A 14,344-nucleotide genomic window follows, 5' to 3' on the forward strand; every position below is an offset into this window, starting at 1 on the left:
CTTGGCCTTGGTTCCTTTTGCCACTGGCTGGCAGTGCCCTTTGCAGCCCTGCCTTGAGACGGGCTGTAGTAAGAGTGACTTACCTTGGATGGTTCTCCCCTCTCCCAGAGGGGAACTGACCATTGCCCCTCATCATCGGGCTCCATTGTACAGTCGTGGTCCCAGGACTTTTTGCTCTTTGTACACCTGTTTGTATAGCTTGTCTTTTGCTTGCCTGCATGTCCCCAAATGTGAGGCCCTTATCCATCTGTATGTTCCAGGCTTAACTCAGAGGGAGTTTTAGTAAAACATTTGGATCTGCTACTTTGAGAAAAACAAAAGAATACATGTCATATCATTTGGATATCAAACAGAAAGACTGCCGCCAGGGTGGAGGAGGACTTAAATTTTATTTTTTCCTTCTCTGGTGATACCAATCTGGGAGACCTCCTTCCCTTCACTCATAGGAACCTAAAGAACCTCAGTGTTCAGCTCTTCACTTTGATCTAGTGCAGTTTAATCTTGTTTGTTGAAAATTGGTCCTAAAGTATTTCATTCACTCATGTAGCAAGTGTGTATTGTATACCAGGCTGGGAGTGAATTGCTGAAAGAGATGGGTGGGACCCCTAGTGGAGTGGCAGTGTACTCCCTAGCGGGCCCCCAGCATGGGTGAGCTACACTGGAGCTGGGAAGAGCCTCATGCCAAGTAAACACATGTTAGAGGATGTACTGTCAGGTGAAACAGTTGCCTTAGTTCTTCTGCTGTTTTCTGGGCTCTGTTAGTGGTGTGGAGGTGGATTTCTGAATAGTCTTCAAGATAACTTCCAAATTTCAAAAATAATTTAGTCTTCATATTTATGCAAAAAGTCATTTTTCCAGTGAGATTGGTGAAGCAGAGACTAACATGATTTTGTTCTCAAATATTCACAGCTTTCTCTCCCAAATCTGGAATGTGTAGTCTGTATCTGATATTTGGCCTTTCTTTCTTCATCCAGGGCCTTTTCAAAAAAATTTTTATTTTTATTATTTTAAAGATGTGGGGTACAATTTAGGGTTAGGTAGATAACGATCATCATACAGGTCAAGTTTGGTTCTCCCTTTGGTCCCCACTGTATCTGGTTTGCAATCAGGTACCTTTATTGATGCTATGTACCTCCCCTCAGCAGCATCCTGCTACTGCAAAACCCTTTCTTATAGTATTATGATAAATGTTCAGGGTCCACTTATGAGTGACAACATGTAGTGTACTCAGTTCTTTGTTTCTGTGATAGATCACTGAGTATGATAAACTCTAAATCCATCCAAGTTACTGTGGAGTCCATAATTTGTCCTTCTTTATGGCTGCTTAAAATTTCTATCGTGTATATGTACCACCTCTTTTTATTTTTGTTTTTGCCCCCCCTCCCCCGTTCCTTCCACATTTTATTTTGTTTTTTTGAGTTGGAGCCTCACTCTGTTGCCCAGGCTGGAGTGCAGGGGCATGCTCAGTGCCACCACAGCCTCGACCTGCAGGGCTCAGGTGATCCTTCCGCCTCAGCCTTCCAAGTAGCTGGAACTACAGGCGTGTGCCATCATGCCCGGCTAATTTTTTGATTTATTGTAGAGATGCGGTCTCGCCAAGTTGCCCAGGCTGGTCTCGAACCTGTGGGCTCAGGCAGTCTTCTCACCTCAGCCTCCCAAAGTGCTGGGATTATAGATGTGAGCCACTGCGCCTGGCCCACATTTTAAAAAATCCAGTCCAGTTTTGATGGGCAGCACAATTAGTTCCTTGTTTTTGCTATTGTGAATATTGTGAATGTTTATGTTACAATAAACCTGCCTCTGTAGATATCTCTTTTTTTTTTTGAGTTGGTGTGTTTTAATTTGCATTTCTTCGATGATTAGCGAGGCTGAGCATTTTTTCATGTATTTGTGGGCTGCTTGAATATCTTTTTTTGAGAAGTTTCTATTCGTATCTTTTGCCCAATTTTTAATAGGGCTGTTTTTTGTTTTTTTTTTTCTTCCTTTTGGCATATTTGAGTTCCTTGTAGATCCTGGATATTAGGTCTTTGTCAGATATATAGTTGGTAAATATTTTTTCCTTTTTTGTGGGTTGTCTCCCTGCTCTCTTAGTGGTTTCTTTTGCTTTGCAGAAACTTCTCAGTTTGATGAGGTCCCACTTGTCTATCTTATCTCTTATGGCGTGGGCATTTGGGTTTTGATCCGGAATTGGTTACCTGTTCCGATTTCTGTAAGGGTATCTTCTGCATTTTCTAAGATTCTTATAGTTTGAGGAATTGATTTTTGTGTATGCTAATAGGTAGGGGCCTGTTTTAGTCTTCTGCATGTGGCTAGCCAGATTTCCCAGCACCACATACTGATTAGGTTCTCCTCTCCCAGTGGGTTTTGGTGGAGTCTTTGTTGAAGATGAGTTGTGAAAGATGAGTTAGTTGAGAAATTGAGGTTTTGTAACAGATGCTGGTGAGGATGCAGAGAAAAGGGAACGCTTGTACACTGTTGGTGGGAATGCAAACTAGTTCAACCTCTGTGGAAAATAGTGTGGCGCTTTCTAAAAGAACTAGGAATTGACCTTCCATACAATCCAGCAATCTCCTTTCTGGGAATATACCCAGAGGAACTTAAATCACTCTATAAAAAAGATACCTGCACACGCATGTTTATTGCAGCACTCTTAACAATAGCAAAAACATGGAACCAACTGTGCTGTCCATTGAAACTGGACTGGATAAAAAAATGTGGTACATATACTTGATGAAATATTATTCAGCCATAAAGAACAAAATTATGCACTTCGCAGCAACTCGAATGGACTTGGAGTCTATAATACTCAGTGATTTATCACAGAAACAAAGAACTGGATAACCACATGCTTTTACTCATAAGCTGACCCTGGACATTTACCATAATACTATAAGAAAGGGATATTGGCAGTAGCCAGAAACTGCCACGGGAGCGTGGGTTGGGGGGGGCATGGGTAAAGGGGGATATCAGTAAGCGTACTTGATCTCAGACTAGGCGAAGTAGGGACCAAAGGGAGACCCAAACTTTACCTGTACGATGACCACTTGTATATCTAATCCTGAATCGTAACCCACAACTTTAGAGTTAAAAAAAAAAAAAAAAGAAATTGAGGTTTTGCTTCTGGAATCTCTATCCTGCTCCATGTGCCTGTTCTTGTACCATTACCAGACTGTTTTGATTATTGTAGCCTTATAGTAAAGTTTAAAATTTGCAAGTATGATACCTCCCACTTTTTTTCTTTTGCTAAGGATTGTTTCATCTATTCGTGGTCTTTTCTGTTTCCATATGAATTTCTGTTTTGTCATTTCCAGGTCTAAGAAGAATGATACTAGTAATTTGATGGGTATTGTGTTCAATCTATAGATTGCCTTTGGTAGGATGGACATCTTAACAGTGTTGATTCTTTTTTTTTTTTTGAGTTGGAGTCTCACTCTGTCGCCCAGACTAGAGTGCAGTGGTCACTCCGGCCACTGCAGCCTCGACCTGCTGGGCTCCCGCGATCCTTCCGCCTTAGCCTTCTGAGTAGCCGGAATTACAGGTGCGCGCTACCACGCCCGGCTAATATTTTGATTTTATTGTAGAGATGAGGTTTCGCCTGCCCAGGCGGGTCTCGAACCCACGGGCTCAGGCAGTCCACTCACCTCAGCCTCTCAAAGGTGCGGGATTACAGGCTGAGCCACAGAGCCCGGCTACAGTGTTGATTCTTCCAGCCCATGAGCATGGAATATTTTTCCATTTGTTTGTGACTTCTTTGAGCAGTGCTTTGTAGTTTTCATTGTAAAGGTCTTTAACTTCTTGACTAAGAAGATACCAAGGTATATCATTTTTTTCTGGCTATTTTGAATGGAATTGTGTTGTTGGGTTTTTTTTTTGAGTTGGAGTCTCACTCTGTCGCCCAGGGTGCAGTGCATTAGCACACTCACGACCACCCCAGCGGCTACCTGCTGGGCTTTGGCGATCCTTCCATCCCAGCCTTCTAAGAAGCCAGAACTACAAGCACTTGCTAATTTTTTATTTATTGTAGATACGAGGTCTCGCCAAGTTGCCCAGGCTGGTCTCAAACCTGCAGGCTCAGGCAATCCACTTGCCTCGGCCTCCCAAAGTCCTGGGATTACAGGCTGAGCCACCGAGCCTGGTAGGATTGTGGTTTTTTTCTTTTCTGAATTGTAGTCTCACTCCGTCGCCAAGGCTGGAGTGCAGTGGCATACTCATGGCCACCCTAGTGTCGACCTGCTGGGCTCTGGTGATCCTTCTGCCTCAGCCTTCCAAGTAGCTGGAACTACAGGCATGCACTACCATGCCTGGCTAATTTTTTTTTAATTATTGTAGAGATGAGACTTGGCCAAGTTGCTGGGGCTGGTCTCAAACCCTCAGGCTCAGGTAATCCACTCGCCTTGGCCTCCCAAAGTGCTGTAATTACAGGCTGAGCCACCGAGCCTGGCGGGGATTGTGTTTTTTATTTGGTTCTCTGCCTGTTTGTTGTTGATGTATAAAAATGTGACTGTCTTTTGCACGGTTATTTTGTACCCTGAGACTTTGCCGAAGTCCTTTATTAGTGCAAGGAGGTTTTGACAGATTCTTTTGAGTTTTTAAGTTATAGGATCATATTGTCAGCAAAGAGGGATAACTTAACTTCCTCTTTTCCATTTGGATAACCTTGATTTCCTTCTCTAGTCCGATTGCTCTAGCTAGGACTTCCAACACTATGTTGAATAGGAGGACCGAGAGTGGGCAGGCTTGTCTTGTTCTGGTTTTCAGGGGGAAATGCTTCAAACTTCCAACCGTTTAGCAATATATTGACTATGGATTTACTGTAGGTGGCTTTTACTATTTTGAGGTATGTTCTCTTTTATATCTTGGTGTTCGGGTTTTTTTTTGTTTTTGTTTTTGTTTTTTTTGAGTTGGAGTCTCACTCTGTCGCCCACACTGGAGTGCAGTGGCCACTCCCGGCCACCGCAGCCTCAACCTGCTGGGCTCCGGCAGTCCTTCTGCCTCAGCCTTCCAAGTAGCCAGAATTACAGGCATGCGCTACCACGCCCAGCTGATTTTTTTTAAATTTATTGTAGAGATGAGGTCTCGCTGCCCAGGCGGGTCTCGAACCCGTGGGCTCAGGCAATCCACTCCCCTCAGCCTCCCAAAGGCGCGGGATTATAGGCTGAGCTACCGAGCCCAGCTTCAGGGGTTTTTATCAAGAAGTTATGCTGGATTTTATTGAAAGCTTTGTCTGTATCTAATAATGTAATCACATGGTTCTTTTATATCTGTTGATGTATTTAATTACATCTGTGGTCTTGCAGGTGTTGAACCAACCCTGCATCCCAGAGATGAAGCCTACTTGATCATGATGGATGATTTTTGAGATGTGTTGTTGGATCCGATTTTCTAGAATCTTGTTGAGAATTTTTGCTTCTATACTCATCAGGGATATTAGCCTCTAGTTCTCTTTCTTTGTTGAATCTTTACCTGGTCTGGGTATCAATATGATGTTAGCTTCATAAAATGATTTGGGGAGAGTTGCCTGGAATACTTTCAATAGGATTGGTATTAGTTCCTCCTGGTCCAGGACTTTTTGTGGTAGGTAGTTTTCTTATGACAGAGTCAATTTCCTGGGTCTATTTAGGGTCTCAATATCATCTTATTTCAGCCTTCGGAGGTTGTGTGATGTCAGAAAGTCCTCCATTTCATTTAGGTTTTTGAGTTTGTTTCTGTATAGTTGTGCATAGTAACCTCTGATAATCTTTTGTATTTCTTCAGGGCCAGCTGTGACTTGATCCTTTGCATTTCTGATTGTGCTTATTTGGAGCTTTTTCTCTTTCTTGGGCTTTTAGTCTGTCTATTCACAGATGGTCTGTCTCGGTGGGAGCTGTCCTAGGTGCTGTGCATTCAACAAGATTATGTCCCTGCCATTTTAATAGAACTTATATTCAAGGGGATATAAAACACTTTGTTAAACACATGAGATTTCAGATGGTGGTAGTGCTCTGAAGAAGATAACTCTCACGTGTAACCTGGCCTCCATCCCTGTTGCACTGCTGAAAAGATTACTGCTTGTGACCTTTCAGTTGTTTAAACTTAATTATAGGATTTTAAGCCATACACAGAACTTAGAGAGGTTAATAAAGGGAGCTGTCGCTCTGTGCCAGCAGTTGTCTGACACAACAGCTGCTAGTGTTTTATATGCCCCTTCCTTCTCCCCTTTTTTTTCTTCCTTTGGTGTTTCAAAGCCAGTCCCAGACACTATATCACATCACCCTGGGCCTCTCCCTGGCCCTGTCCCCATGGCGCTTTACACCATTGACCATCAACAGGTGAGCCTGCCCAGTGACCATCCTATTCCTGTCCCTGGTGACCCCCTGTCTTTTGAGTCAGCCCCTCCCTGTTGCTCTTCTGTTCCATGTTCTTTGGCTGGTTTTTCTTTCATCCAGCTGTGTTATCACTTCTCAAGGCTTTCTCTGGTTAAAGTGTTAACCAAAATTTTAATGTTCCTTCTGCATTTCATTAAGAGAAAAAGCTTGCAAAGATTCAGAGAAGATTTTGTTCACTGATGTTATGTGTTTGGGAAATGCCATTTGGATGTTTTGCTGCTTTTATTCTTTGGCATTAATTTCAGTTGCTGTCGTAAAAAAGAATTCAGACATAAACCAGAAAAGTAATTAAATGGGTGGGGAAAAGAAAAACAGAAACAGTGCAGAACATGATATTTCAAGATCACAAATTACAAATGCACATATTTATTATTTCCCTATAAAATACAAACATAAATGTTTTCACTGATGCTTACTTTGTTAAAGATGTAGCAGAAATGAAGTTTACAATGAGGTGTCTAATTTCTTTTTCTGTTCTAGAATGTATGACAACATGTCCACAATGGTGTATATAAAGGAAGACAAGTTGGAGAAGCTTACACAGGATGAGATTATTTCTAAGACAAAGCAAGTAATTCAGGGGCTAGAAGCTCTGAAGAATGAGCACAATTCCATTTTACAGAGTTTACTGGAGACATTGAAGTGTTTAAAGAAAGATGATGAAAGTAACTTGGTGGAAGAGAAATCAAACATGATCCGGAAGTCACTGGAGATGTTAGAGCTTGGCTTGAGTGAGGCACAGGTACGAGTGAGAATGTCTTAGATGTGAACGTGAACTTGATGGTTTGGAAAAATGGAGACTTTGTTTGGAATATGCAGTTTCACTGAAGGAGAAGGAAGTTGCTTATAAAATAACCGATCCAATTATATGTTGTGTGTGCTATATAAATGACTATTGATTTGGGCATATCTGAATTTCAAAAAGCAGAGCTAGAATAGTGGGTACTATTGTGTATCATTTAAGATTTGATTTGGCTGCCTATATCAAAAACAAAACAGACATGTAAAACAAGTGCCAAGGTGTGCTGTCCTGGTCAGGGTCTGTAGCTGCTCTGCCATCAAGGCTTCTGCCATCTGCCACACTACACCTTGGTAGCCTGTCTAGGGGATTAAGAGGGTGCTCTGGCCACAGCCACATGACTGTTATAGCACGAGGGAAGGGACAGGAAGGGTGTGCCTCCTCTCTTGAAGGCTGCTTCCTTGAAATTATGTATAACTCTTCTTACATTTCATTGGCCAGAACTTCCTTCCATGGCCACACCTAGGTGTGAGGGAGGCTGGGGAATGGTGTCTTCCCACTTGCATGCTGTGTTTGGAGCCTAAGGAGCATGTAAGGAGAGGAGAATGGACACTGGCCAGCAGCTGGTGGCTCTGTAGTACCTCGGGGTCAGATTGCTTCACGTGTTTGATTAACTTTTGTTTCTATCGTGCTCAAGTGGATAGAGCAGAAGAGAGGCTGCTGCTCACCAGTGTCTGCTTTCATAGAGGAAGTGCTGTCCACCCCCAATTTTAGAGTTCTGCATCCTAACCATGTTACTGGCTCAAGTTGTAGAACTGTAGCTTTGCTTGGATATTGTGAACCTATTTTTCTCAAGTTCTGTTGTTAAAAGGCGATATGAACTTGAACTTACTTTTTTAGTTTGGAAGATAAGCCAGATATCTTAGAAAGGAAGGAAGGAAAAGCCCCACCATCTGGAGTTTAAGGTTTTAAACCTGGGAGGGTAAAAATGAGGTTGTTATATTATGAGAGAAAGAGCAGATACATGATCTAAAGCAAGAACAGACTGGGCCCTCTGGCTCCCACACAGCTCTTTCCACTCTTACACTCCGAGGAACTGCTTATGGCTTCAGGCAGTCCTGTTCAAGAAACTAACAAGCACTTCCGGTAGAGTCCTGGAACAGCTGCTGGATTACATGATGTGACATAAGCTCATGTGTGCCCCAGGGCATTCAGACTCTTGGTGGTAGCTACAGAGATGTCCTCCTTCACCTTGGAACATGGAGGATGATCTGCATGTGTCCTCTTTCCCGACCCCACCACCAGCCCCTCACCAACCTGCACTCTGTGTACATCTGCATGTGTGTACTCACGGTCTCACACAGGGGAAAGGGTCTATGAAAGTTAGGTTGAAGTCATTCTTATAGAAAGTAAAATAATAACATTTCATCAGAAGAGTAGCTGTTCATTGCTAGTCCATCTGAGATGCTCTCAAATAAAAAAATAGTTTTTGTGTGTATGTTCTGAGCATCTGATATTTTATGGCTGAAGGGAAAAGAGAAATAAATGGCAGATTGTACTTCTGTGTACTCTGGAGAAAACTCCTGTGAGTATAAGCTAGAGCTACAACATAGACTGTTCCTGTAGATGGCAAGGACTTATGCTGTTGGATAGCATACTGCAGTAAATGTTTCTGTCTGCTCAGGTTATGATGGCTTTGTCAAACCACCTGAATGCCGTGGAGTCAGAGAAACAGAAATTGCGTGCGCAGGTTCGTCGTCTGTGCCAGGAGAATCAGTGGCTGCGGGATGAACTGGCCAATACGCAGCAGAAACTACAGAAGAGTGAGCAGTCTGTGGCTCAACTGGAGGAAGAAAAGAAGCACCTGGAATTTATGAATCAGCTAAAAAAATATGATGATGACATTTCCCCATCCGTGAGTGACTCTGTAGTGAATGTGCTGCTGACATTTGCCATGCTGTGGTTAGTGAAGTATTGCAGTCGAGCTGAGAGTACACTCTTCTCCACCCTAGTGATTGCATTTAACAGGGTCAGGGCATGTGGGTCTGGACATGGTGTCCCTGGGCAAGTCATAGAGTTTTATTTGCCAGGTTCTTTTCACATGTGATTGTTAGAACAATGGTAAGAAGATGCAGAAATGCTTCGTAACTATAAGGCACAATGCAGAGAGGTGCCAGTGCCTGCAGTAAGGTTTGCCCCAGCTTGATTGGAGCTTCCCTGCCCCTCTGTAGTGGCTCCACACCCATCATCTGCTGGGTCAGCAGTAGTGACCCAGTCTAGCTGCCTCATCCTGACTCTGGATGAATCTCTGCTGCTTGTGGTGCTTTTGGTGTCACCTTTCTCTTTGGAACTCTCTCCCCTGCTCCTAGGACACCACCTGGCTCTCCAGCCACCTCTCGTGCCTCCCCTTGGCCTCTTTTGCCTCCGTATCTTTCTCTTTCTGGAATGTTAGGGTTCTTCACAGATACTGGTCTTTTTTTATTTGGCTCTATTTGGATGCTTATCGTAGTCTCAATTATTTCTCACTCACTGTTTCTGATTCAGTTAGCTAATTTTCTAAGAAAACTTTTATTTCTGCCATAATTTTAGATTGTCAAAAATGTTGAAAAGCTAGACAATGTTCGTATGCCCTTTACCCCTAATGTTAACATCTTATATAACCATAGAACACTGGTCAGAAGTAAGCCATTAACATTGCTGCTTTTCTACTGTGAACCACAGACTTGATTTGGACGTCACCGGTCCTTCCACTAGTGTCCCTTTTCTGTGCTAGCACCCAGTCCAGAATTCTAGGATTGCAATTAGAGCTAACTTTTAAAAATGCCTACCTAGTGCCAGGCATGTTCACATACATAGCTAATATACCAGAGTTCCACATTTGTGTCTCTAATTCAAATCCCCATCCTTAGGCTACTGGAACAGTTTTTTGCGTAGTACCAGCATATCTACACTTACTCACTGTCTTTATCTGCTTGGGCTGCCATAAGAAATAAGATAGTCTGGGTGCTTAAAGAGTTCTTTTCCCACAGTTCTAGGGGCTGGAAGTCTAAGATCAGGGTGCCAGCAGGGTCTGACTTGGTGTTGGCTTTCTTGCTGGCTTGCAGACTGCCACCTTCTCTCTCTGTTCTCACATGGTGGGGAGAGAAGGAGTAAACTTGTGGCATTTCTCATAAAGATGCTAATCCCATCATGAGAGCCCCACCCTTGTGACTTCCTCTAACCATAATCTCCTCCCAAAGGCTCCATCTCCAAATGCTATCACATTGAGGATTAGGACTTCAACATAGGAATTTGTGGAGAACACAGTTCAGTTGGTGACACCCTACTTCAATAGGCTTACCATTTCTCCCTCATGTCTTCCCTAGGTGGGAGGGGGGGCAACTAAATTTTTTTTTTTTTTTTTGAGTTGGAGTCTCACTCAACTCACCCAGACTGGAGTGCAGTGGCCGCTCCTGGCCACTGCAGCCTCGACCTGCTGGGCTCCGGCAATCCTTCCAGCTCAGCCTTCCAAGTAGCTGAAACTACAGGCATGCCTACCACACCTGGCTAATTTTTGATTTATTATAGAGATGAGGTCTCGCCAAGTTGCCCAGGCGGGTCTCGAACCCACAGGCTCAGGCAGTCCACTCACCTCGGCCTCCCAAAGTGCTGGGATTATAGGCTGAGCCACAGAGCCCGGCCAACTAAATGTTTTGATTTAGAAGACCCACTGCTGTAGGTTGCTATTGGGAATAAAATCACTTGGAGCTGTTGGTGTCAGGAGTGACTGACCTGGGACCCTTTAGAACATTGAGAAGGGGAAAGCTGATTTCATGGTGTTGGAGACTTAAACAATTTTTTATTTTGGAAAAACATCAAACTTGGATATACAATGAGCTAACTATCCCTACCCTTTCAGGATACTATGATTGTTTTTTGAACTGTGTTTACTTGGTGGCATAATGTATGCCACTTCTCCTTACTGCTGCCGGGCACCCTTCCCTAGGGAGAAGGGGCTCTCCTGTGGCAGTCCAAGGCCAGGGGCACTCAGGATGGTGCATACAGACCCAGGGCCAGGGGCACTCAGGACGATGCACACAGACCCAGCATTTCATCTCTTTTGTGGTCCATGCTCTGCTTTCACTGTTTTAACACATCCTTCACAACATTTTTCAGTCCTTTCCAGGGTCCTGCTCAGGATAACATCCTGCATGTAGTTGTCATGTCTCTTTGATTGTTTTTCATCTGGAACAGGGTCTCAGTCTATGTCTGGCTTTCATGACACGGGTGTTCTGAAGAATGCAGGCCACTTACTATATACATCATTCCTCAATGTGGGTTTGTTTATGTTTAGAATATGCATCCCAGGCAGGAATATTATGGAAATGATGTGTTTTTATCAGATTGCCCCTCCCGGAGCCAAACACTCTTCATCTGCCCCATGATGATGCTAATTTCTCACCTGGTGAAGCTGTTGTCTATTTTCTACATTGTGTAGTCACTCGTTTTACTCTTTGCACTAATCAGCTCCATGTAAGGAAACATGAGTTACACACTTTTATTTTTAGTATTTTTTAATCTCCACCAACATATACACTCAAGTCACAAGCCTTTTGAAGCTGGGAGGTTTCAACTCTCAGGATCCTGCTGGAGCTTGTTGTGGTGGGGGTCTAGCCCCTCCATTTCTGTGGTGGTCTGAGATGCTCTGTTTTACTTTGTTTCTGCAAACTTGGTTTCCAAATAAGATTTTGTTTCAAGTCAGGGTTTTCCTGTGCTCCTGGCCCTTCCAGAGAGTCTTAAGGCATAGAAATGTAACCATAGCCTATTTTGTCCAACACTGGCCTGCTTTTGCTTGTGCTCTAGTCTAGCGAGCTGCTTATTATTCCTTTTTTTTTGAGTCAGAGTCTCACTGTTGCCCAGCCTGGGGTGCAGTCGCATGCTCATGGCCACCACAGCCTTAAACCTACTAGGCTCAAGTGATCCTTCCACCTCAGCCTTACAAGTAGCTAGAGCCACAGGTGCCTACCACCATGCCTGGCTAATTTTTTAATTTATTGTAGAGACAAGGTCTCACCAATTGCCCAGGCTGATCTTGAACCCCTGGGCTCAGGTAATCCCTCACCTTCACCTCCCAAAGTGCTGGGATTACAGGCGTGAGCCACCATGCCTGGCTTATTACTCCTTAAACTGATGGATAAGCCAAACTGAGAATGATCCTATATTTGATGTTAAAAACAGATCATCTTTTCTGAGATTTTTAATTAAAATGGATTTAATATGAAATATTTTAAGGACAGGCTGTATAGTACATGTAAGCTGAAGGGTTGCTCTGGGTCTGTTTTATAGGAGGACAAAGATAACGATTCTGCCAAAGAGCCTCTGGACGACCTTTTCCCCAATGATGAAGATGATCCAGGGCAAGGAAGTGAGTGATGCATGATGTGGGCATGTGTCATGGGCAATAGAGAGGTGTTTTTCCCTCTTAGGGCATCATTTAGTTGTTAGTGGAACCTTAGTATGGGTAGCTTACCTCACAAAAGCCTGTGCCTTTTGTTTCACAAGAGAACTTAAGCAATTTTTGCTTGTTGGGATATAGTAATATGTTAGATGAGTCCTGGGAAACAGGGACATGCATACACAGTTCAGATATGATTGTAGAGAGTTCTTTCAGGACAAAGAGGTCAAAATTACTTTTTCTGCTGGTTTCATGGTACCAAGAGAAGTCTCATGGCACTGTCAGTGGCTGTGGTACCACCCTTGACAAGTCACTGCTGTTATGTTGCCTGCCCAGGCAGTAGTAGGAAAAGATTTATGTAGCACTGGGGCTAAATGCTAACTTGAACCACAGCTAGTGAAGAAAAATGTGAAGGAACTAACTCATTGGCTCTTTTTACAACCCCCTGATGTGCCCTTTGTCATGCAGTCCAGCAGCAGCACAGCAGTGCAGCTGCAGCTGCCCAGCAGGGGGGCTATGAGATCCCTGCACGGCTGCGCACGCTCCACAACCTGGTGATCCAGTATGCCTCACAGGGGCGCTACGAGGTGGCCGTGCCCCTCTGCAAGCAGGCGCTGGAGGACCTGGAGAAGACTTCGGGACATGACCACCCGGACGTGGCCACCATGCTCAACATCCTGGCCTTGGTCTATAGGCGAGTAATTTTCATTTATCTATGGAATTTTACCTGGTGACAATGTTTTAGCCTATTTGCCCTTAACATATATTTGTATGTCTGTATAAACTACTTTTCATCCATATCCACTTCTCTTTAAACAGCCAGCGGTTATATTAAAAATATTTAGCAAGCTCTGTGACAAAGGTATCACTGAGTCAGAATAGACACTGCCTGAAACTACCCAGTTCTGCCTTTTTAGAATAGCCCACATGTACCCTTCATCCCAAGCCAAACTAAGCTTTTTCCATAAGACTGTGCACTAGGTTTCTTTTGTCTAAGCAGCCTTCCCACCTTACCTGTCATTATCCTTCCCATCTTCTGAAGACCTGGTTAACTTTTCTCCTTCTGGAAATCTAGGATTCCACTTGCCCTTTGCACCTTTGTGATCCCCCAACTTCACCTCTACTGAAGGGCGCCTGTGGACTGCGAGTGGTGTAGTGGAAGGGTTCCTTTGGCTTAGTGCCCAGGATATAATAGGGGATTGGAGCAGGAGGCAGGGGTCTATTGAGGCCTGTGTGAGGTTGCTGGGGTGTGAAGAGGGGACCTGAGCAAGGATGGGAATGGTATGGATGAAGAAGAGAGCATGGGCCCAATGTCTCTTGAAGATAAATGCAGTGATACAGCTACTTGTATGCATAAGTAATTTCTTTTTTTTTTTTTTTTTTTTTGAGTTGGAGTCTCACTCCGTTGCCCAGGTTGGAATGCAGTGGCATGCTCACGGCTACCACAGCCTTGACCTGCTGGGCTCAGGTGATCCTTCCGCTTCAGCCTTCCAAGTAACTGGAACTACAGGCATGCGCTACTTTGCCCGGCTAGTTTTTTGATTTATTGTAGAGATGAGGACTTGCAAAGTTGCCCTGGCTGTTCTCGAACCTGTGGGCTCAGGTAGTCCCCTCACCTCGGCCTCCCAAAGTGCTGGGATTACAGGCTTGAGCCACTGCACCGGGCCCATAAGTGATTTCTTTAAAAAGAAGATTTGAAAGTTGACAAAATAAAGAAAACCTTACAAAAAAGAAAAGCACCCATAACAATACCTCTCAAAATGAGATCATGCTCTGCAACTCTCCCCCCCCCCCCCCCCCCCCCCC

At 43.9% G+C, this 14,344-nt stretch overlaps 1 protein-coding gene across 1 annotated transcript in view; it reads left to right on the forward strand.

Moving 5' to 3' along the window:
* The window catches only part of LOC103249390 (kinesin light chain 1), a 136,271-nt gene that overhangs the window by 87,049 nt on the left and 34,878 nt on the right, over window positions 1-14,344 (forward strand). The window contains exons 5-8 of the mRNA XM_008048018.2: window positions 6,846-7,107; window positions 8,789-9,019; window positions 12,430-12,508; window positions 13,007-13,232. Coding sequence (XP_008046209.2) covers window positions 6,846-7,107; window positions 8,789-9,019; window positions 12,430-12,508; window positions 13,007-13,232 — 798 coding nt within the window. The remainder of the gene's footprint in view (window positions 1-6,845; window positions 7,108-8,788; window positions 9,020-12,429; window positions 12,509-13,006; window positions 13,233-14,344) is intronic.

This window comes from Carlito syrichta, unplaced genomic scaffold, assembly GCF_000164805.1.
Source record: "Carlito syrichta isolate Samal-C Ts95f unplaced genomic scaffold, Tarsius_syrichta-2.0.1 Scaffold120463, whole genome shotgun sequence".
NCBI lineage: Eukaryota > Metazoa > Chordata > Mammalia > Primates > Tarsiidae > Carlito > Carlito syrichta.